General features: G+C 41.5%; 2 protein-coding genes across 8 annotated transcripts in view; one reads left to right on the top strand and one right to left on the bottom strand.

Annotated features, from left to right (window-relative positions):
• Window positions 1-180: 180 nt before the first annotated feature.
• On the bottom strand, window positions 181-20137 carry EXOSC7 (exosome component 7). Its single transcript, XM_061587971.1, has 8 exons — window positions 19926-20137; window positions 17852-17953; window positions 15910-16004; window positions 8805-8970; window positions 7460-7530; window positions 3802-3922; window positions 2210-2365; window positions 181-406 (listed from the first exon to the last, which is right to left on the bottom strand). The coding sequence occupies exons 1-8, from the start codon at window positions 19980-19982 to the stop codon at window positions 302-304; spliced, it is 873 nt and encodes a 290-aa protein (XP_061443955.1). The 5' UTR covers window positions 19983-20137; the 3' UTR covers window positions 181-301.
• The window catches only part of ZDHHC3 (zinc finger DHHC-type palmitoyltransferase 3), a 53144-nt gene continuing 47825 nt past the window's right edge, over window positions 20082-25400 (top strand). For 2 of the 7 annotated variants that reach the window (XM_061587968.1, XM_061587966.1), the window contains exon 1: window positions 20082-20301. The gene's annotated coding sequence lies outside the window, so the exon portion shown is untranslated. The other 5 variants (XM_061587969.1, XM_061587967.1, XM_061587965.1 and 2 more) reach the window with 3 other exon arrangements.

Raw genomic sequence — 25400 nt, 5'->3', positions numbered from 1 at the left:
CCACTGCTGGCATTTGGATCCTGAAAGGGAACATGTTCCTCTGGCTGAAAACACCACCCTTGGGGTAAGTGAATTGAACTACTTTAGAATTCAGTGCCTTCTTTTACATTTATACAAAGGTGTCAATATTTTTTAATTTTGCTACCATCACCCACTTAAACAAGAGTTGAAATGACAAACGAGAGGGGAAAAAACCACTTTTATTTAAAGAATATATATTCAACTTTGTAAAAAAAAACACAACTAGCTAAAAAACGAACCCACTGACAGATTTTCAACTAGTTCAATGTAACGATGGTGTTCATCCCAGGAATCCAACTTTTTTCTGTGCTGTTCCAAGAGTCTCTTCTTTGTCTAAGATTGTTTGCAAAGAGGTATGCAACACCTTGCCTACCCGCTCTCCTGTCTGGAATGCAAATGAAAACAAACAGAACAAAAACAATGCGTGTCAGGAGAATTTAACTGCAAGGAGCCAGAGAGAAGACTTCTTCTGTGGAAATGTTTCTCTTTAACAGTTAATAACTACCAAGTGTGGTGTACTGCACTTTTAACAACTGACTGACTGGACAAAAACCATATTGTTTCTATTTGATCAAAATGTATTTGTAAAATGCAATGGAAAGCCCTAAGAAGTGATGCATAAAGTTGTGCTCCTGTTCAGCATATAGTAAGAACCATTCATGTAACCACTTTGAGCTAACATTCAGTCTGCACTTACATAAGCACATTCTGACGCAGATCCCTCTGTGTTTCACTGCATGCCCTGATCCTGATTTACTGTACCTTTGCCAAAGAAAAGACAGAAGGGGAAATAGCCTGGTAGACCTACAGATCTAGCACTGAACTTGAAAAGAGGCAGAGGCTGGTTCTATAGTAGTCAACCTGGCACCAATGTGCACCATGACCTCAGAAATCCATTTTCGTGTCTGCCAAGGCCCTCTATCCCCCCAGTTAAAAAAAAAAAAAAGTTTTGAGGAGGGTGCTTGTTTTGGCTACATTTTGTTTCAGGGTGCATACAGATACTTTGCCTGGTTTGGAGGGTGGTGGCGGTCCTGACCATCTCCAGTTTTTTTTTCTGTGCCCATAACAGCTTCTTAGATTTCCAAATGTGCCCCCAGACTCAAAAAAGATGGGAGACTCCTGTCCAACTGATGAATAATTTGACTTGTTGAAAATGCAGCAGAAGGTGTTATACACTTGCATATTTTCCTAAACAGTTTACAATTTTTCAGATCAGAAGAAGTGTGGGAAGAAGCTCCGATGCTAACATTATCTCTCTTCCCCAGCAGATTTCAACAACAGTGGTAAATCAGAAGGGTTATTGTGAAGTACTCTAACCTCCCACTGGAGGCAAAAATTGTTCTCCCTAAAAGCATTTTAGCTATCTTGATATCTGCAAAGATCACAGGGGAGATACAGAAATTGGTGCCACAAAGCTCATGGAGTGCAACAACACAAAAGCAACTATGCCAATGCTGTATGTCTTGGAATGAAAAAGAAAAAAAGAGTTTGCCTTCTCTGCTACTTGACTATCTTAAAAAGGAGCTGGTATAAGTGATAGATATAAAGCAATGGAACGTGGAAGAAAGGCAATAGGCAAAACATAAAATATAGATTTGAAACTACAGATAAGCAATGCCTACTATAAATAAATCTGACCTGCAACATAATTTGCTATACTTTTCCAAAGCTATCTTCTATGTTTTATGTGGGCTAGATGGAATTATTGTCTGCCTCAAGGCCAACAAACACAATGCAATTCCTCATTTGGTGTCAATATGTTGATACATGTAAAATGTTAGGGAAGAGTTATGAAACTGTTACACATCATGTACCTTGCATTTTTAAACATCCTGCTTGCACCCCCATTCAGCAAAAATATGCCTTCCATTTCCTAAGAAAAAGCTCTGATCACCATTTCAGATGAGAAAGAGCATGCGATTGCTGACACATATATATATATAAACTAAGCATTAAAATGTTAACAGAAACCAGTATTTAATAAAACTGTAACAACTAAATGGTTTTAATTTATATAAACAAGTGTGCATACAAATGTAATGTCTCTTGAGAGATGCTGCTTGTTTTTAGTAGTTAGATCTTTAAAACCAAAATAGTTTTGACTGTTCAATCTTTATACTGTATTTATTAACATGCTCAAATTCACACTGTAGTTGGAATTGCAACAACCTGGCCACATCCTACTTACCTCCATCATCTCAAATATGCTTTCTGGGTCGAGGCTTCCCCTTCCCACTTTCTTCATACAGGTTAGGATGCCTCTACTGGTTACAGAAATGAGGAGACTAGCCAAAGAACATGCTTCCTCCTGAAGTGTGGCATCCACTACATGCCTATAACCAATCTGAAAAAGCAATGAGAAACAAACTGAAGCTGCAAGCCCTTATAGTGATGTGCGAGTAAGACAGGTGAACCCGGTGGGAGTTACTTCCAGGTAAACATACATTAGGATTCTATTGCTCCCATGTGGGAGTAGTGTTTCATATACCGAGCAGCAGAATGGACAAGAGCCTTCCTATTCATTTCGGTATCAGAGGCAGCTCTACAAGTATATCCCAGAAAGAACACAGTACTGATCCCCACCCTAAAGTGCAGTTTCTGCATGTCCAGCCTGCCCTTACATTAAGATAATCTTCCTTCCGAAGCGTTACTGAGAATGCCGTGCCATCAAAGATGAGGCAGGTGACAAGGAGAGAGAAGGGCTTTTTGGTGGTTGCATCCCAAGTGTGTCATGCTCTCCCCACCAAGGTTCATCTGAGATCTATATTACTATCTTTTCAGCAGCAAGCAACTCCCTTTTAATTCTCCAAGGCATTTTAATTCATTCTTAATCCTTGAAGGTATTTGTTTTATGCTACTATCAAGTTTTATGTTACTTAATATTTTTATTGATTATAGTTTGGCTTTACAAAAGTAGGATTAAAAAAACTAATGTATTGCAGTGTTTAAAATAATCATGGATAGAATCATCCGCAGCTAGAAGTGTGGCTGTTTAAAGCTGCTCCACACATCACATTTTTTCAACATGGATTTTAAAGATCCCAATGTTTGCGCTGATAAATGGCACAGCTCTTTCAGATGTTGATAAAGAAAGCTTTTTGATTACTTATCCATCTCAAACACACACATTTATATACAACCTTTCAAGACATAATATTTCAGGGCGGTGCACAAGCATAAAGGAAAAATACACAAAACACACATAAAAAAGGTAAAAAGTCAGTATGTTAAAAAAAAGAAAAGGAGAAGAACAATTTAGTCTAAAGGATGAAAAGTAGGAACAACACTGAGAAACAGCATGGTGAGGGGATTCTACATCCATAGCATTTCAATCCAGAATCTTCATACCATTCATTCACCAAAAGACCTACTGAGATTAATAGAAGCCCTCATAAGCAATTGCTTTCTGTAAATATGTTATCAGTCTGGAAACTGTTTTTTCAAAATAGTTTCTCAAACCACTGGTAAATAATAGTCACCCAAGTCATTAAATATGTTGATTGACAAAGTTCTATTTCTATTTATTTATTTATTAAATTTATATCCTACCCCTCCTAAAAGGAGCCCAGGGCTCCTTTTAAACAGAGAAATCTCCCCCCACCCACCACCTAATCTGTCCCATATTGGAAACTCAAGAACACAGAGAGAAATAATGAAATTCTCTCATGGTCTCCATGGCAGTGGCCTCAATAAAAAATGGCAGGTCAACCTTTTTGTACTGAAACTTTTCTATTGAAATATACCCACAGGAGACAAGTTCAATTTTTTTCAGAGGCTTACTTTGCTTAGCGTGATAATGCAGGGTACATTATCCACATTAAGTCGAATACAGTCAAAGGGATCATCAGAAAGCTCAATTTCCCGTCCTCCTTCATCCTCCAAAACACGTACTTTGGGTATCCTAGAGAAAATAGGAGTAAATGTCAAAATAATATGCAATTCCTACATATGTTGCCACATGGGTTTACCCCAGTTCCAAATGTGATTAGTGCCCTCATAAATTACTGTAAGAATTCTGTTCTAAAAACACCCTTCGTGTTCAGGAAATTCTAGGTGGTACCTGAAGAGCATGTCATTAATAAACCAAAAGCACAATTAAGAGATCACTATATACTCATGCACCTTATCAAAAGGTGACCAAAAAGATTTAGTAAAAGAAACTTACATGGTCAGGAGAAGAATATGCAACAGTGTTACGTGACATGGAAACAGGCAGAATGAGAGCAGCACTACTAGCCTGCAAAAAGGGGCATATGCAGAACCCATTGTGCCAGATACGTTGCAACATTGTCACAGCCCAATTCTGAGTGAGGCAACTCCATTCCGATAATCTGCCATTGCATTCCCACTAGGAGATACTGCCACAACATTTCAGGAGCAGAGGGTTATATGGATGTAACTGTTCCCAGAGTGGCTAATAACGTGCCCCTGACCACTCTAGTCTATTTCTATACTATATTGCTGCTTATGCATCAGGCAGCACAATCCAACTTAAGGGTAGCCAGCAGGAGGGGGGCCAGTGGAGGAGGAGCTAGAGGGAGCTCTGCAGCATCTACCTGCTGCTTGGGAGCCTCCAGCCCGGCTGAATGGAGGCTCCGTGGGGAGCTGCGAGCGGGAGCTGGACAGGAAGAGCCAGATCCCACGTATAGGCCTACCAGGGAATAAGTGCTCCCCATAGATCACCATTATCATTATAATACTCTGCCTGCCTTTTTGCAGGGGAGCGCTCCAAGGGGAACTTGGATCTTGTGTAGTCCCCTCCTGTGGCCCCTCCCCCGCAATGCCCTGTTTTCAGGGCTACCACTGGCTTTTGCTGACTCTCCACCCACGAGGCTGGCTGTCCCTGGCAGACCCCCAGCATCGCTGGCAGGGTCCTGGTGGCACCGTGGCTCAGCTGGGACAGGGAGCTTCTGCTGGTGGAACCCGGCACCTCCAGGAGCCTGCCAGCTCAGCCAGGGGTCCACCTCATCAAATTCTCCCCAGCCTGGTGCAAAATCAAGTTGGATTGCGCCCTAAAGCAAGAATGGGGACTGTTTGGGGCCCCATGGGCCAGGTCCTTATCTTCTCCCATCCCGCAGGCCAACTTTGTCAGGTGGGTGGGACTATCATCTGCTAATTATCTGATGTCATAATGACATCAGGTATTGACAGAAGGATTATCCTGCCACCTGTCACAGTTGGTCCATGAAGGTGGCAGCATCAATTGCTGTGTGACAGAATCAACATGCAGCCATTTTAGGGCAACATCTAGAATTAGCTTATGCTGTCAGGAGAGCGCCCCAAGTTGCAATCTCTGCACCCTAACCAGCCACACTTCTTAAGAGGCACAGCCTTTGAACCTGATAGCATGAGAAAACACATGCAACATGACATGACACCCCATTTGGCATTTTTAAAACAGCATTATGATTGCAGTTCAGAGCTAACAATTTTACGTCACCATTGATCTGTAGTCAATTTTAAAAAATTAAAATGAGAATTTTTCATTTTCTGAATAGAGAGGCTTTTGCCAAGACCATGAGGAAAATGTTGTTTTCCTTATCTAAACTTTTTTAAAACTGAAGCCGTATCAGCTAATAATTTAGAACAGCTTCCCCTTCCATAAAAAAGAAAAGGCACAGTCCCAGTCTAATATGGGTTCATTCCATTCCAGTGCTGAGGTCTTTTCAGATAAACAACCTAGAACTGTTTTCAAATAACTGTGTGCCAAAGCATTATGTAGGTTTTATATAATACAGTGAGAAACAAAACACAAGGCAAGATGTTTTCAACTAGACTGTTTGGCAAAGTTTAGGAGCTTCATCATGTTACAGTTCCTCTGTGCATGGTAGGAGGTCTAAGCACAAAGTCATGGTCTCTTCACATTAATTAATTTATATGTATTGTCCTCAAGACAAGACAATTGCTGCATTTAGAATCAATATGTGCTGGCTTAAGAGAATCTGGAGTGTAGCAGAAATGGTAAAAATGATCAATACAGTCAGGGTACATAAGGTAAACAAAAGGCTAACATGTTACTGGAATAATGGTGCAATTGCAGTTGCTACGACTAAAAGACCAAGCTACAAATCTGGAAGTCCCTGGTTCAAATTTTGCCACTTATGAACCCACTGGGTACTCTTTTTAAGCCATGAGCCCCCAATGGCAATAAGGGAATAGTAACAGGGACCTATCTTATAGGGAAGGTGTATAATGCATGTAACTACAACATTTTATCTGAAAAACTGGGTAACAGCAACCTTCTGATTAAAGCTACTCTTTTGCCTGCAAACAGCTATCACATAAGAAGCTGCTGCAGTATTTCTCCCTTCCTGGCACATCCATATTCCTAGTAGACACTCTACATGAGGAGTAAGCAATCTGTGGCTCTCAATCTAATTTCATGTGGGTGGGCAGGAGAAAAATGAGTGAAGGGGATGGGGGAGGAGAGACAGAGACAGACCGAGGGCAGTAGAACAAGAATGAGAGAGAAGGGGGATGGCAGAGAGGGAGGGAAAGAAACACCCTCCCAGCACACTTTTGGCTCTAGCCCCACCTCCCCATGGCTTCAGCCCTGTCTGCCACTTCCTCTGGCCCTGCCCACTGCCAGCATGCAACCCTGAACAGATTATCCCCCAGGGACAGTGGTCCTCAACAGAAAAAAAAAGGTTTCCCATCTCTACTTATTTGTTAATGAAATCAGCAGGATTTGGAGGATTGCTGCTGCTGGTACTATTAGTAAGTGTTATTTGGTGATTGTTAGGTGTATTTAAAGGATTGTATTTCATCAATTTAATTTAATTTTTAACTGTTTGGTTTGTTGTAAACCACCTTATGGCTTCTGCAAAAGGTGGAATATAAATCTAAATAAGAAAGTTACCAGGAAAAAATTAAGTCAGTAACTTAAAGGAAGACTTCAATACTTAGGCTTATTAAGTATGGTTTTGCTCCCCTCAAACAACAAACAGACTTGTGGCATCTTAAAGTTTAATAAATTTTGTTACAGCAGAAGCTTTCCTGGACTGGAGCCATCTTCAGGAGTGGGGAGAACTGACATGCAAAAACAAGAGTGATAATTCAATTAACTGGAAACATGAAAAACAAGCACAGTAACCCTTTACAACAGCAATGATAAGCAATACATCAACCAACTTAGTAATGCCTAATGAATTAACATCTGTAGTATGTTAGGAAACCATTCTCACTGTCAGTACTTTTTTGCCTTTCATGTCCCTCTAACCTCACTGCGCACACGCACACTCTGTGTACATATATCTACAACTGAGAATTAAGCTTTATGCATCTGATGAAGCAGACTCTAGTCCAGAAAGGCTTATGCCATAATAAATTTAAGTTTTTATGGCACCACAACACTGTTTCTGCTGCAACACAGACTGACATAGTTATATCTCTGAATTGAATTCCACATGTTTCCTTTAGAAAAGGTTGTGTACCTTACCTGGTATTAAAAAGTGCTGCCTTCACTGCAACAGAGATGGCATCAAACAAGTTACCACCACACTCCAGTAACTGAAATGTTAAATAATAAATTAGTGCATTTTACATGAATAGTCCATTCAGTTATATCAATCTTAGAACCTATCAGTAATATCCAATTGTGTGCAACAGCAATTCCTTTAGCATAGTGCACCAGCTGAATCAAATGGTTGTCTTGTGCTTTGAAAGATGTTGTGCAACTCCTCTGCTAATATTATTATACTCTATGACAGAATATTGTGCCCTGCTGCTTGTGCAATAATGTCATCTCTAAACCTTCTAGCACTAACGTTAACATTGAATCTCACCCTATGAATATCTAACCTGTTGCTATTTCTCTGAAAAACAAGCTATATAAATGTTTAAATCTTAAAGATGACTAGTCATAAGACATTTTTAATGATAGACACTTCAAAAAAAAAAAAGGTCAAATATACCAGAAGAGTGAGCATTATAAAAAATTGTACTGGATGAGATGATATTTGAATAATACTTAAACTAGATCTAATATCTAATAATACATGGGCTGAAATCCTATATACACTTTCCTGAGAGGATGTTTCACTGAACTCAATGGCATTTGCTTCTGAGGACACTTTAAATGCTTTACATAGGTTCTCTTGGTAATCCTCACGACAATCCTTCAAGGTAGCTGATAAACAGCAGTTTGCTGAGTTTGCAACTGAACTTAGCCTGATTTTTTTACTTGGAACTCAAGTTGTTAACAGCTATCTATGCAAACTTTCTCTGATTTCAGCAATGTTTTTTAAAAGATTTTTTTTGTACACGAACAAGTCAAGAGTTAACAAAACAAGCAAATAGTACCTTGCCTTGGCTCAGATCAGACAATACAACACTAGAAAAGTTATGGGCAGAAGTGATTCAAAACAGAATATAGAAGATAGGGTACTGTTTTCCAGGTGATTTGGACAAGGAAAAACCTCAGTCCAAACAAGCCAAAATAACAAATCTACTTTGAACCATGACTTCATATCCTGGTCTGCTTCAAAGCCATTAACCATAGTTTCCAAGTTCAGACGTAAAAGGAACTTATAGTTAATTAGTTTCTAGGCTTGTTTTGCAGCTTTTGCAAAGGGATGACCAAATCGACTGCCTACAGAAGCAAAAGGCTTGTTTCTATCTTTGCTGACGAAAGGCAGCTAATGATGTCCAGGGTTGTGGTGACATTTAAACTATCTGCCCTGACTTTGAGAGGAAACAAGTTCATTAATTGATTCAATCCATCAACAGCCTGAGAAGTTCTTTGAAGCTCTAGTTTCAATTAAGCTCAGATTTGTTTTACTTACCAAGACATCAACGTAAAGCACCCAGCAGTGTTCTCTGGGGGTAATGCAAAGCAACTTCAAGTCAACACTGCTCTCATTGTTAAATATTCTGTAGAGGGTATTTGCTATTTCAGTGCCAAGCTCCTCTCCACCGCGGCCTTCAAATTCTGGAGTCGCATTGGCTGAACTGAAAGGAAGAAATAAGAAACCAAAACAGCTTTCATCTTTCCATTCAAGGCCCAATACAGAACATTAAATCCCATTCTTTTTCTGCTAAGAGACATGAATGCATTTGGATGTAATAAATCAGAATAATAAAGGGGCCAAAGAGATCTATGAATTACCAGAAACAGGCAACAATAACAAAAAGTCACATAGTTAGGTATCTCAGCTCCAACTCTTTTAGTACACTATAACAAAAACTACTAGATACAATCCCATAATTTGAAGGATTTTTTTTTTAAGTTAGGAACAATTGGCCCCTTCTGTCTTCAGGTAAAGAATAAGGGAAAAAGTTGCAGAGCTAACAATATAGTCTGTTAAACATGACAGATTTAAAGGAGACAAATGCAGTGGGAGAGAACAGATAACAGCGTGATCGGCATATTCCTAATTGGCTATCGCTACCCTACATATTTCTCTACTGAAGTAGTCTCATCATCAAGAAGTGTCACTCAGGATGGGCTCTAGTATTTTAGAAATGCACACACAATTTCAAAAGTGTAAGGCAAAAATTATGCCTTACCTGGTTAAAAGGTATCCCTGCAGGAGGGTCAGCAGAAACTTTACTGGAGGCCTAAAGGTTTTAGTGCAGTCCATCCTGTTCCCTCCCACCTGTTGCCCAGATTCAGAAGCTCTCAGGTCCACAGCAGGTGGAAGCAGCTGCAGAGACCAGCTCCCTATCCACCCCTCTCTCTGCAGGAAGATAAGTGCACAGTAAACAGCACCTAACCAGCGCTTGGTTCTAGTTTGAGTTCAAGTCAGGCAGAGCCACAAGTAGCTGCAGCAGGTGAGAAGGAAGAGAGATGTGGACAAGCGAAGCACCACCCTCCAAGCTGCTGCATGTGTAACATATCCCCTCATTCCTCACCACTACACTTAGGAAGGAAGGTTTCACATGTCTTCCTACTAAGGGAATCTCAATAAAAACTTTAATTAAACAAGTAAATCTGCATACATGCAGCTTGCCACCTGCAGTTTTTTTTTAAAGTATGTATTAAGTACTTGTATTAAAAAAATGAATCTGCTGCCCAATTGACTGAGGGCACCTTTTTGGTCACTTACAAATCGATCAATTTATCTAACCAATTAAATTTAAAGTACTTATATACTGCCATATAATAAAATATTAGGGCAGCGTACAACAATAAAACATACAACACCAGTAAAAACAGGAAAAAATGATCATTAAAGTGACTGGCTAATCAAATATGTTTTATACTGCTGCATAGGACTGTAAGCATAAAGAAAATATTCAAGATACACCTGAAAGTCAAAAGCGAGGATGGCTGTTGAATCTGCTGGAAGAGCATCCCACAGCATGGGACTAGTGACACTAAATGCCTGACTTCTAGTTGAGGCCAGTCAAGTCTCTGCAAAACCATGAATCCGCCACAGTAAGCAACAGCGACAACAGCACTGTTGGGAAAGCGGCTTTATGCCCGATACTCCTGTTGAAATGGATCCATTAGATATGCATGCTGTCTATTTTCCTGTAGTATACATAGATGACTGTTATGTACAGGTACTGTTTTTCATAGCAGTATAAAAAAGGAAGCAGGAATTTAACTTAGCATTTCTCTTGTCTGAGTTCTGAGTCGAGCCACCGGCAATTAGTAAGAAACTGGACACTTTTTAATGGCATACTTCTGAAGGAGCATTAAAAGCTTTCTAAGGAGAAGCACATACAGGAAAATAATTCTAACAATAATCTAATTCATCTGCACTGTGCAATTTAGCTTCCAACCAATTTGGAATGCTAAATTGTGGCAATGTTTTATAATCAGTTTATATTAACCTCAAGTTAGACTGTCATATATACTGCACTAAGGGTGAGATTTAAATTATGCTGAGTTAAATTAAATTAAAGGACAGGTTCAAAGTTCTTTGAGCTTCTGCATTTTAGAACTTTATTATAGGAATACATTACATTTACAAAGCAAAGCAATGAGCTACACTGTCTGTTGTTGCTACTGTCCATATGAATTTATTGTCCATATTTTAGTTAAGTGGATATAAATTGTCTAAACAAATAAAATAAGGCTAAATAAACAGCAGTGTCTACAGTATAGACTGGAACTTGCCTCCCAAAACCCACAATGGAATTTGTAAAACAAACAAACCTTATAGGCACGATTCTGCTCTGTGTATGCATAAAGCAGGATTTAAAAGGTTGGTGTGTAGCTTTCCCAGTCCTCCTTTCCGACTCTCAGTGGTTAGAAGCCAGGTAGTCAAGAGTCTCCCACAGCAGCTGTCACTGCCAAGTAGCATAGGCCAAACTAGGTTACTAGCTCCTCAGTGCCCCATCCAACCCGCTTCCACCACAAAAGCTGCGGTTTATCAGTACTGTATTGCTGATACCCTCATCACAAGCAGTTGGAATAACTATGAACATTCCAGTATGCCATAACTACTTTTGTCTATAATAAGGAATCACACAAATGTCAGCCACCTATTATAAGAGAGGCTTACATGTCCAGTTTCTGAACGGTTGGCTCAAGGTTTTATATGCTTAGTCATAAGAAATCCATAATACAACTTCCTCCCACCCTACACCACCAAATTTAGGGAAATTACATAAATTAGATATAGATCAAATTAGCATCAACCTCTTGGTATCAAGTTCTTTGGATGTGTTTGCTGTGCTCTTCATAACTGAACAGGTTGCCTGCTCTCCTGGTACAGAGCCATAGAACAGTTCCCCGTCCTAACGTGCAATCATGGGCGAGAATGTAGTCCTCATTTTATTCATGTGTCATCTCAATAACAATGCATCATCAACATACAGATTTAAAAAATTCTAGTGGAAGACTCAGCTTCCTGCCCTTTCTTATATGTCTCAGAAAGTACAGGTCAGCAATTCAAAACTAGTTCATAATTCGACAATCTTTTAAAATGGAAAAGAGAAATCACCAGAATCTCCAATAAACAATAAATATACTCAGTCTGAGGAAGCTGAAGTAATTCACTGAAAAGAGCTTTGTATGTTAAAAGTGTTCAGTTCACGCCATCTACTGGCAGGCCGATAATGTGTCACAAATTAAAACATACAGTTTCTTATTATGGTAGTGAAGCCTCCTCATTTGCTTTGAGCAGGTGCAGCATACCAGTAACAATATGTGCAGGTTCAAATGCACACATGTTCCTCTACTACTAGTGGTGTTCCTGCTGGCAGTAATCAGCGGAGGGCTCTGAACAGAAGCATTATGGAATGGGGCAAGGGTGGAGCTGGGCCTCCTACGGACCTGCCGGCTCCTTTACTGTGCAAGCCTAGAGCTAGCATAGCGAAAAAAGAAAAAAAGAAAAGACAACCACTCCCTTCTGCCTTGGTCTACAAGGCCTGGCAGGATGGCAGATGCAACAGAGGCTCTGCTGCTCTGGAGCCCTGCTTAAGATTGCTCAAGTATTTTTTTTTTTTAATCTGACTTCATGTACCTCTCTAGATATTATCTTGCTACCCATCAATGTCATCTTGGGAAATGCAAGAAGAACAAAACCATCTGCAATGGTTGCAAATAAGAGGTGCAAAATACAATACAGGTATTCCAGTTGTCAGAGAAGAAATATTTAAAATGTAAAAACTGATGTTTTGATCCTCCGTGGCGCAGAGTGGTAAGCGGCGGTAACGCAGCCGAAGCTCTGCTCACGGCCGGAGTTCGATTCCAACGGAAGGAGGAAGTCGAATCTCCAGTAAAAGGGGTCGAGGTCCACTCAGCCCTCCGTCCATCCGTGGTCGGTAAAATGAGTACCCGGCATATGCTGGGGGGTAAAGAAAGGCCGGGGAAGGAACTGGCAATCCCACCCCATATATACGGTCTGCCTAGTAAACATCGCAAGACGTCACCCTAAGAGTTGGAAACGACTCGCACTACAAGTGAGGGAACACCTTTACCTTTATCATGCTACTCCAGTAGTGTGGCCCTGCAGATCCTGCCAGGTCGTCGTCTCCTTACTTTTGTGGGGGCTGAGTCCCTACCAGGTCCCTGTGTTTCCAGCACTACAACCAATCAGCATGAGCCCCCTTTCATGCTGATTGGCTCCTACCAACATCTGCTGTTGTGGGAGAAGAGTCACGAGAGGAGGAGGGTGGCAAGGAGCATGACAGTGACAGAGAGAAGTTTACCAGCCAGAAGCGAGTGCCCCGTGACTGGGGCTTACTTAAAAAAGAAACAGTATTTATTTATTGCATTTATAGAATGCCTCATAGCCAAAGCTCTCTGGGCAGTTTACAATTAAAAATATTAAAAACAAGTATATAAATTTAAACCATGCTAATTTAAAAACTCATAAAAACTGATAGGCAAATTAAAACACATGCTATTCAAATGCTGTTTTAAAAAATTGGGGAGGGAAGGAAGGAGCGGCAGAGACATTATTCCTCCATGCTCAGCCTCCTAGCACTGCCTGCCTGCCTGCCACCAGCTAGCGCCTCCTTCATCCTATACTGAGGTGAGCTAAAGGTGGAGAGTGTGTGAGTGAATGGCAGGGACATTGCTGCAAACTCAGGCTGCCGCTGCCTGCCAGACAGCAGCACGTGCCTCCTTAAAAAGTTGGGGAGTGAAGGAAGTGGAAGCAGGGGAATCCCTGTATGCTCATGCCTGGCAGACATTGCGGAGGCAAGGACAGAGCAGAGGGGGCATCCCTGCATGCTCAGGCTGCTGTTGTCCACCAGCAAGGTGGAGCCAGTGGCAGGTGCTCCCGTTGCCCCAGGGAGGAGCTTTTTGGAAGGGGCGTTGCTCAAGCAGTGTATGGAGTAACAGATTTACATGTTCTCTGTATGCATATGAGAGAAAAGGAGATATGTATGTGTGGTCTGTGGGGGTTGGAGAGGTGCACTTGGACAGAGACAGAGAGATCTATATGTAGCGTGTGTCTGTGTAAGAGAGAGAAAGACGGGGTAGGTATGTATGCATGTGTGCTGTGTAAGAGAGAGGGAGAGATGCACCTGGACAGAGAGGGAGACATATATGTGCGGTTGTGTATATGTGAAGTGTGTGTAAGTGGGAGGATCAGGGAAATGCCTGTGTATCTGTGGTCTGTATGTGTATGGTGAGGACATATGTGTCTTCTGTGTGTGCGTACGAGAGTGTGTATATTTTCCCTGGTAGCAGCGAATGCTCCCTGTTGTTATTAGACGACAACAGCATCACTGAAGGAGAGGGGGTGCGATAATCAATATTGTGCCACTGTCACAAACAAGACCAGCAAGACATAGCACTGACTTCCCAAGGTAAGCATGAGGTGGTGGTGGTGGGAAGCAGCAATGGCAGAAATTGTGTGCCACGCTACATACCCTGTAGTGGCAATTTTGCGATTGGTGCCTGTGATGTTCCTATATTAATGTATATATGGTAAGTGTTGGTTGTTTAGAAGATACATGGTAAGTGGAGTGAAAGAGGAGGGGGAGTGAATGGGCAGTAGAATGCTAGATGATTGGCTGAGTGTTTAAAATGGCTGAACGTATAAAAGGAAGAGTGAGAGTGGAATCAGGGGGGGAGAAGAGAAAGAGTGGATTGCTTGGTGGGGTTTGAGAGAGCTCTTTGCCAGGAGAGAGTGGAGAAGGAGGGGGGTGGAGTTCGGATTAGTATTGAGTAAAACCATATGCTTATGTGCCTTAAGAAGAAATTTTGTTAATCTTGTTAGCTTTGTTATCTTTAATAAATACTTAATTTGGTTTACCAAAGGCCTGATCCTTGGCTGGGGTTTCACGGACCAGAAGGGAGGGTAAGGTAATGACCAAGGCTGAAGGGGAACTGTAACAAATGATGGCAGCGGTGAAGAGAATAACAATACCAGTATTCAGAGTCTCTGGGAATACTAGTATTAGGACGTGACTGGTGGTTGCCTAGCAGGGGGATCTGTTGAGATCTGTGCTAGAGCGGGGAGAGAAAAAAATAAAATAAAGGACAGTCTGGACTGGTGGAGTCCCTGGTGGTGCCTAGTGACAGGCAGTAGCCACGTGCAGGTAGGAACCTGACAGGGAGAGCCAGGGAAGGACGCCTCACAGTGCCCTTGGCACCAGTCTTAATTTTTAGAACTTAATTTTGAGTTCATTCCAACTCAAAGTAATATTATCTATAAAATGATAAATATTTTTATTTTTATTATATATTGTTTATTTTTATTATCAACTTTTTATTATCATTACATTATTCAATCGAGAAGGGGAAGGGCGGGCAGAAGAGTGTATGTCGCTGTGAGGAGGCGTGGCATGGCTCATGAAGGGACCCTGCACTTCTAAATTTGCCACTACATGACTATGCTACTCCAAACACCACTGCCTGGTATTTAGAGGGCAAAGAAACAACCTAAATGTGAGAAATGCACATTGCAGCGAAGAGTTGAATGTGGTGCTCGCTATTCTGGAAATGATGGCAAGGTCACCTCAGCAAAGGGAACGAAGGAGAAGGAGCCACCAGCAGCAGAGAAAGGGAGTCAACAGAATGGAATGAATGGCCTTACAGAGATCTGGTGAGGACCAGAAGATGGTGTGTCTCAGGGCACTGGCCATGAGCAAAATGCAAGACACTAATTGCAAAATGCAAAAGATGAGGGATGGAAAAGGCAAAGAGCTTGTCAAATTAGATTACTGGGTATCTTTAACAATCCATTGTTTGGGATCCTGAAATCCTGAAGCAAGCATGAACAATTTTTTTTTGGGGGGGGGGGAGGAGAAAGTATAACAAAATTCATCATAATTTGGTGTAGATGAGTGAGGGTTACTATGTATGCCAACCTGGAGGAAGAGTGTGCTATAAATTAACTAATTAAATAGAGAAATGTAATTAAAGTTTTATCACTGAAACTTTAAAAAACACACAAACACAGAACACACAGTCCTGACACCAAATAAGTAACACTTGTATGGTTGAATACAAGGCCCCATTGTGACCCAGTTTGCACTAACCAATCCACAAAGAATTCCAAGTAGCCTTCATCTGGTTTATCCAGCTTTGGTGCTCCCATTTCTGCTTTGACTCCAACCAAGATGTCTGTGTGCCCCTGTTAAAATACAGCACTCTGCTAGAGATGTATCCCAAGTCATATGATCTTACCAGCATACATCCCTTTACTTTCCATATTGGTCAGCATTACCTAGTATTCTTCCTTAAAGAAATGAAAAGCTTTGAAAAGACAATGATAACCTTTGAAGTTCCTTTGAAGTTCCTTCAAAGCACTGAAACAGCCAACCAGCTAATATCATGATCTGATGTAAACCAATGTAGACAAGCACTGCTAATAAACAACGTAAGTTCAATAGACTGTGGTATTAACGTTGCCAATATTTGTTGTTCAATAGAATGTCTACCTACAGGGCTACTAAATAAATTCCTCTGAGTCTCCAGACTTTGTCCAGCATATGCTAAACAATACATTTTATTTTAATATAATAGGGACAATAAATTGTATTTATAGTGTGCAACTATACCAGGCAACTATAGAGGTAAGATACTACCTAGAAGGAATTTATCTTCATTGGTTACTAAGCAGATGGCTGTAGAGAACTTTCTATTTTTCTTCATCTTTCACATATAACTAAGATTCCCAAACTGTTTGTATGATTAGAAAAAGTACGTTCTCACTAAAGAGTTGTACCTAAAGATGAGGACTCATAAATCAAATGACCACAATGCAATTAATCCCCTCTCTTTCCTCCTGTTTGGCCTCACTTTGCCCTTGAATATCTGTTTTACAGGCACCTTCTCCACAGTAGTCTTGCTTGTCTGTCTCCTTCCTGACAATACTACATGACACTTCAGACAATGTGAAGTTTTTCCTCAGCTTACTTTTCTGCCTTCCCTACCATGCAAGCTCCTTCCCACTCTACCAAATATTTTCTTCAGCTCCCTACTTCTGAGTTCATTGTCTATTCTGGCCTCATCCTTCAGGGATCTTGCCAGAAGCCCCCTCCCAGCTTCCTTAGCAGCTAGGCCATCCCTGGCTGGGGCTGATGGGAAGTCCAGCAACATCTGGAGAGCCACTGCTTCCCCTCTCCCAACCTAGGCCTTATCCATTTTCCAGCCTTCAGCTTCCTCGCCAACCCAGCATGCCTACCCCTTCTCCTCCTGCAGCTTTTTGCCAGCAGCACCATATTCTCTTGTGTATATGTCTTGAGTGATTTTTTCTATAGGCCCTTTTTCCAGTAGTACCTGCTTTCTTCATGTCTTATTTCTCCAGTCCCTCATCCCTGCAAGCTTCTGCCTCCTCCACCCATGCTTCTCACATCAACCCTTATTTTGTCTCCTTTCATCTATCCCATTTTTAGGTTTTCTGTCTCTTGGTTCCAATATATTTTGAGCCCTCTTCTCACTGAGCTTCCTACTCCTCAGACACCTCTCTCCGCATTTCCTCCAATAGCAAACAGGCCCAAAGCTGTTCTTTTCTCATCCATACTAACCTTTCACTTCCCATAACCTGTACTGTTTGCCATCATTCTATCATTTCAATACTATTGGGTGATTATGCATACTGATCATCTAGCTTTGCCAATTCAACACCCATAGGGAAGTGAGGGCCATTACAACAGAATCATTTCTATTTGCGTTCTACATGTTAATGGGGCCCATCTCTCTCTTGCACTGCTGGGTTCTTTGGCCCCACATTTGTAGACATACATGTGATATGAATACACAATAATATCTGCCAACTATGTTTCATGTATCTTCCAAGTGGGTTCTTGGCCACAAAAGCTTATGCCATAATAAATTATTTACTCTTAAGGTGCCACTGGACTGTTGCAGCTAAAGCAGACCTATGTTTCTAGCATTATAAAGAGAGGCATTTGATCTTCAGAGAAAATGAAACAATATAACTAGCAATGTATAACAGACCCTACTAGGTGTACTTACAAGTTTTACTCTAGCAGATCCACTTGTATTAGATACCACATCCGTCTCCACTTCAGTACATCTATAATCTTCACAACGACGACCATCAACTCGAAGATCCTCCTGAAACAGTAATCCATCACAATGTTTTACCTTATGCCATTGATTAACTACAAGGATAAATCTTGCCTAGAGAAACAGATGACTGCATATTATTTATGAGCTTGTGATTATGTGCCTGTCAAATAAAAGTTTGCCTCCTAGTATAACCTTTACCTTTGCATTTCCCCCCGTTATGATTTACTTAGGCCCAGTTTGGAAAATCACGTACAACAGTGATGGAGAACCTGTGGCCCTTCAGATTTGCTGGACTCCAGCTCCCATTAGCCCCAGCCAACATGAACAATGGCCAGGGTTGTTGGAATCATAAACAACATCTGAAGTACCAGAGGTTTCCAATTCCAATGTGGTATCCCCCAGATGTTGTTGTATTACAACTCCCATCACTCTGACCATTGCCCATGCTGACCAGGGCTGATGGGAGTTGGAGTACAACAATATTTGGAGGGCACCATGTTGGCTATCTCTGGTTCAGATTATCAAAAATGAGTGGCACTGAGCCCCTGGCTTGCCTGCTTTCCTTTCCCCTCCTTTTTCATGTGCAAGGTTCCTCTTTCACATAAACGAGGAGGAGAGTGTGAACCCATGGCTCAACATAGCTCATTTCCCATAATCTAAACAAGGTTCAGATGATTGCCCAAACTGGGCCTTAGTCAAGGCTGTTGACCATACCAATTACCCAGCTCTTTTTAAATTGCCTAGATTTCTATGCCTCACTTTTATCGGTTGAAGCACATTATTACATATGACAAGATATGCAATGGATAGAGCAATCAGGAATGTCACTATTGCCACTATGAAAATATTCTGAAAAAATTGTTTAGAGGGACACAAAGGGCCATCATTTTTTCTGTTAGGCCTCAAATTTCTGTAACAGTGCACAACAGTGTAGATATTAAATTCAGATTTTCCTTCACAGATATGTGGAGACTGGGAAACCTTCACCAACTGAATTTCTGCCCTTCATGCATGTGAAAAGTAAGAGACAATAAGTGGGCAACTCTAGTTGGGAAAATGAAAACATTTGCAGGTGCTACCAAGAACAGCAAAACCCACTATGCTACTATGAACCTCAACAATTAATCTATGTCACTTTTAAAGAGTTGAAATATTGGACCATCAGCCCATTTGGAAGCCTTGTCTCCGTAAGCCAGACATGGAGAGCTTGGCTCTGCATACTCAAAACTGGCTACACTTCCATACAACCTCTATCAGTTGCAGTTCAAAGTGTGAACTGACTATGTTGGGAAGTACTGCATCCGAGGTGATATCGATGATGTTAAAGCTCCGTGCCTAGTGTTAGGTCTGGGACAGCTCATTCATACATGCATGTTGTGTCATTTGAAGTCTATGCAGCCATCAAGCTATAAGCATGCATGTGTGAATCAGTCCTCAATAAAGAGGTCAATAAGCAAACATTTTATCCCCGACAGCCACATGAAGAGGTGGTGGCGATGGTGCTCGGTGGTAGATGGGCCATTAACATATATGCATTCAGCGGTCTCTCCCTCCCTCTCTCTGACACACACATTTCTCCCCACCCAGCATGCCGATGCAGGCAAAATAGTTGTCCTCTCATTGCTATGGTACATTAACCAAGTACATGCTCTTCCGAGAAGTCTCCGGGCTCTTCCCTGCTGCCTTCAGAAACATTGTGCTTCTGAATAATAGTGGATTACAAGTGAGGAGAGCACTGTTGCATTCAAGGTCCTGCCTGTGAGCTCTTCATAGGTATCTGGTAGGCTACTACGAGAACAGAATGCTGAACCAGATGGGTCTTTGGCCTCATCCAACAGTGCTTTTCTTATACTCTTATCAACCGGGAATACTGAGAAGAAGCAACAAATACGCAATCTTGATATGATTACTCAGAAGTAAGCCCCATTGAGTGCAATAGGAATAACTCCTAAGTAAGTGCGAACAGGGTTACAGCTCCAGCCGCCTTTAGCGGCCCCGGTTCCTCCGAAGCCGTTACCTGGACACCGTGTATGATGTACACTTTCTCCGCTTCGCTCAACGCCACGGACGCCATAACGGTCAACTTTCCGCGCAGACTCAACTCGCTTTAAGCGCCGCGCGCCCCTCTCTAGCTGCTGTTGCCGTCAATAAAAAGGCGCCCAATGCAACTTCTGGAATCCCGCTCATCGTCACGGCGCCTTCTAATTACGTTCTCCCTCCTTCACACTCCGCTTTCTCTTCCCTCCCTTTACTGGTGTGTAGGCGAGGCGTCCTCACGCCTTTCCCACTGAATGATTTATTATCTACTCTTACGTCACAGACGGAAAGGGATGCTGAGGGCTGAAAAGTACCTGTTGGAGCTGGTTGAGGAATCTCCCGTGTTCAGTCACAGTGTAGGTCTTTTTTGCAAGAGAAAACCGTTGCTGCTAGACCGAAATAAAAAAGGACGTTGTGATGTTTGTGCCCGATCACTTGTGTCTTTAGTCAGAAGCAAGTCCCGTTGTTCATTTAAGCTTACTCCCAAGTAAACGCAGAGGATTGCAGGCGAGCCACCCCAATCTGCGCATGTTTACTCGGGAAGTAAGCCACACTTGACTTACTTCGAGGTAAGTGCACTGAATTGTATCCTTATGCGTGAGTATGAATTGTAGAGCCTGTGCGTAAGAACCATTTATTTACAATAAGGAAACGCGGCGTGCATTTTATCCCTCAGTTTTCAGAATTTAAGAAACCAAGCCATTATATGTTAGCGAAACCTCATTCTATCATTAGCAAGATAGGATCTACTGGAAAGTATCCAATATTGAGTACGAATTCAGTATATACCAGTAACTAGTACAAAATATTTGTGTGCATATACACAAAAGTACACATTTTCATATCTGAGGGGCACATGTGCCTTGGTTTCTTTTTGACACATATATTAATATCCCACATTATGAATGAATTGGTTGCAAATATGGTTCTGTTTGAAGTGCCATGTTCACTTTTGACTAATGCTATTCAGCAAGGCTGTTCATTAAAAAAACTCCCATTGGTTTCAATAATTACTTTAATTATGCTATATGACTGCACCCAAAGGTGCCATGCATGCACGAACTGTGTATTACAACCAAGAAGTGCAAACATTAAAATCCACTTACGACAGTACAAAATGCATTTTGAGTTAATGATGTATGTATCCTTAGCTTGGGATAAGTTATTGGGTTAACTCTCCAGCTTTCCAGTTTTTATATGAAACTGCTTGAAGCTTGTCAATGGGTATAGGATACACGGATGATACCTTATCATTAAACCCAAGTGAGGCAGGTGATCACATGCCCATGATCAGAGGGGGGCTTGGATGAAAATAATAAGCTAAAGGTTAATCCAGATAAAACAGAGTTGGTAATAGTAGGGTACTCACTGCTAGAGATAATAAGAACGCTGGAAGAGACTGCTGGAAGCAGATGTCTGTGGAAAGCCCACAAGCAGCATCTGAGTACAACAGCACTTCCCTTCTGCAGTTTCCAGCAATTAGTATTCAGATGCATACTGTCTCTGACCTTGGAGGCAGACTATAGCCATTGTGGCTAGTAGCCACTGGTAGCCTTATCCTCCATGAATTTATCTAATCCTTTTTTAAAGCCATCAGGTTGGTGGCCAGCACTGCCTCTTGGAAGAGAGAATTCTATAGTTAGTTATGTATGTCTGTCCTGAATCTGAGGTTACACTCCTGTATAAGAACCAATTTTGTAGTTTAGAGTACTGCTGGACCTGGCATACCCTCTGGATTCCCAGGTAGCAATTGTGGCCTAGAGTGCCTTTCATTACTTCTGCCAATTCACCAACTAGAAAACTCATTCATGCTTTGGTGACCTCAAAATTAGACTATTGTAATGCACTCTATTTGGGGGTGGTTTTGAAACTGTCAAGAAAATTCAGCTACTGCAAAATGTGACAGTCCATGCATTAATAGGCATGGACTAATATTCACATATATTGCTTGTTTTGAAGCATCTGTACTGTTTTTGTTTCTAGACCCAATTCAAAGTGATAGCTCTAGCCTACAGCCTTAAAAGGCTTGAGCTTCCTTTCCCCTACACACAAGATCTTCTGATGAGGCCCTGCACTGGACTCTGTCATATGGCGAAGCTAAGAGTGCCCGCTATGAGCAAGGCCTTTTTTGTTGCAGTCTTCTGAGTGTGTAACTCTTCTGAGAGAAATTCATGCAGCCTTCTCCTTGCTACCCTTTCAAAGGGTGATTAAAACATTTAAGTCAGTTTGGATTTTGAAAATTGATTTATTTTATTTGTCCTGCTCTATTGATCAGTCTCTACATATGGTTTTCCTGTCATTTTATATTGAAAATAAGTTTATTGATCCAGCAACCTGTCATTTTAGAGAATCTTTTGAGTTTCCTTTTGTATTATTGTAGCGGCGTTTATTTTTTCTTTTAATATGGTCATTATATTTTTATAAATAGCACTGTAGAAATATTCTTAAATAAAATTAAATATAAAAAATAAGTTATGCGTAATGAAAGGTGCTATTGCTAACAAATGAGATGGTAGTATTTTAATAATTCATCCCTGATCCATCACATATCTAAGCACACTTTCCGGGTAGTAAATTCCATTGAAATGTATGGGAGTTACACCCAATGTCCTAAATACATTTACTTGGTAATAATAGGGACCTTGAAATTTATGTCACAGGTTACCTTACCCAGGTGTGACCCTCCAGATGTGGCTGAACTACACCTCCCACCATTCCTGGCCATTGACCATGCTTGCTGGGGCTAATTGGAGTTATAATTCAGCAACGTATGAAGGTCCAAAGGTTCCCCACTCCTGCCTTATCCCTTATTGTGTCATGCGAAAAAGGGGTGGGCAGGGGATTCTGTCCCGCTAATGGCCACCTTTTTATAATCTAAAGGACTAAAGCAGTAAAAGCACAGTAACGCCACTTAAAGTAGCTTGGAGGACTTGACAGCGACAACGTTGTTGCTGCAGGAGTGACAAACAACGCTGCCTCGAGCTCTCTCCATGGGAAAGGGGCGTTCCGGTTTGAAGGAAGTGGATGGAGAAGGCGCGGCAACGGTGGGAGGCTCACTTCCTGGTTCCTTCCCCTCAGAGCGTGAATGGGGGGGGGCAACGGATGAGTAGAGTCGAGCTCTAGTAGGCTCCCCTCGGCAAGGAGCGCAGGGGCGTCGCGTGCTGGCTTTCCCGGCTGGTGGGGCGAATGGAACGTTTCCCTGGGCGCTGGAAGGTCGAGCCAGGAGGCGCGGGCCGCTGGCAGAGCGGGGGTGGCAGCAGCAGCAGCAGCAGCAGCAGCGAGCGCGTTGCTTCATCATTAACCTGGGTAGGTTGAAGGGGGGGGGAGCCGTACGGAACGGAATGTTGAGAGCCCGGGGGATTCTGAGCTCGCGCTGGGGGAAAAGGCAGGTGGGCGTTTAGAGGCTTCACGAATCTGGCCAAGGGCTGGCAGCCGTTGCTTTCCCTGCAGCAAAGAAAATGCAGGGAGCAGGCAGGCAGGTGGATGCGTGTGTAATGGCGTGTGAGAATCAGAAAGCCGGTAGCAAACGTGGTTGGTCGGGATGTTTGTGTGCAAGCAGGGTTTCCTGCAAGGTGAATCTGGTGTCACCAAGGGTAGGTATAGTGCTTATCCCCCCCCCCAATCTATATCATGTTTGGTTGAAGTTTTAAAGAGGGTAGGATTGGCTGAAACGAATGAACCAGGCTGTTGACTGAGTGTGAGTACATTATTTGCCAGAGTTATATTCTAAGGAAAATACACGAAGACCCCCCAAGCTCTCTTCTCTTTGAGCAATGTTCAACATGCCAAATAACAGGGCCCAATGTCATGAACAGATCCTGTAATGGTATGAATGCTGAGGGTGAAGACCTATACTAATATCTTGTTAGAGGTGTGTGCATTAAATGATGTGAATGACATATTTTTTTCCAAAACAGTCTTAAACATCAAAAATGCTAGGTGCTGCTATGAAAACTGACAATTTAGGTGTGGACAGGAGATATGGCCTTACACTATACTAGTGATCTGTCACTGTTTAGTACTTCTGGCCTTTTTTTTCAATTGAGTTAATGGAACAAAACTTGTAGTTTAGAGGTTCAAAGCTTCTCATAATTGGTCAGAACTGAAACCTGCACCATTACATCTGAAGGCCCAGTTACTATAGGCACGTTGCTAAGTTCTGCTAGCAGAATTTAAAACTTACCTGCTTCATGAACCTGGAACCTTGCAGATAAACTTCTATCAGTGAAGTGTAGTTGGTGAAGTGTTGGAATTGGTCTGGGAAGACTTGGGATCAAATATCTGCTTAGCTATGAAGTTCTCTTGAGTGGTGTTGGACCAGTTGTTATCTCTCAACTTAACCTGTCACACAGTGTAGCTTCGGGGATAAAGTACATGAAGATGAGATTTCTACCGGATAAGGGTTCCAGGCTGGGCACACCCTTATTATGTAGAATTGTATTTCACTGTGGAGTGTTGCGACATAAACCAGTCTTTGAAAGTAAGAGGCCTTCTCCTCACATGCTTAAGCCTATGAAGTTGTTTTCAAATTTTGGAGGGCCTGAGCAAATATTTAAAATAGCAGGTGTGATTCTACTTGTACAGTAACTTCCAGAAGATAAAGTAAAATATTACATTTTTTCCTGTTAACCTGGTAGCTAATGTAGTTTTTAAAAGGGAACATTTATTAAATATATTCTAGATGGTGAATTTTTTTAATTATCAAAGCTTGCCTGGTAAAATGCATGTGGACCTGATAAAAGATGTCACTATGTAGCTTGTCTTCCTTATTCTTAAATTGGTGGCATTTCATATTATTGGAAAGTCTTCAGTAGCCCAAGTATGTCTGCAGCTTTAAGCAGTGGTTTTCTTTGTTTATAATACTAAGGCAGTATTCAGATCTTGATTTATAAACTGATAATTTACCAGTAACCTAAATTAAGAGAAATTTGGAAGCTTCTCATTGTGACCTTTAAACAATTTATTGCACTACATAGCACATTTAACAATCTTAAATTCTTTTCCTTTGGTATTCTTCAGTATTCCACGAAAGGTGGGAATGCTGCTCTTTGGCATGAACAGTTAAAATAATCTAGACATGACTAAATTTTAGGTGTAAAATGTCTTAAGCTTTCCCTGTTTTATCTCTTGGTATTTTGGCACATTACTACACTTGAAGTTTATAATTTTTCAGCAACATATGTTTGGTGACTGCAGTGCTCTTCAAAAGGTGGTATTTGCATAAAAATGCAGTTCCATTTGTAATATGATTAAACCTTAAGTGGTGAAGTGTTTATTTTTCCATTTAGTATAGTATAGCAATGTATGTCTGCAACTTCAGTGCTTTTCTGACTTATGCAAAGCTGTCTGCTTCTTTGATATAGCCTGTTCATGCTATGTAGATTGAGGACAGCCTTTAGTTACCGAATTTAAGATTTTTCCCTGCTTGGGACAGTAAATAACTGTCTGCTTATAA

Source organism: Rhineura floridana, chromosome 10 (genome assembly GCF_030035675.1).
Source record: "Rhineura floridana isolate rRhiFlo1 chromosome 10, rRhiFlo1.hap2, whole genome shotgun sequence".
Taxonomy (NCBI): Eukaryota; Metazoa; Chordata; class Lepidosauria; order Squamata; family Rhineuridae; genus Rhineura; species Rhineura floridana.
This window is presented reverse-complemented; position numbering and strand designations above follow the sequence as displayed.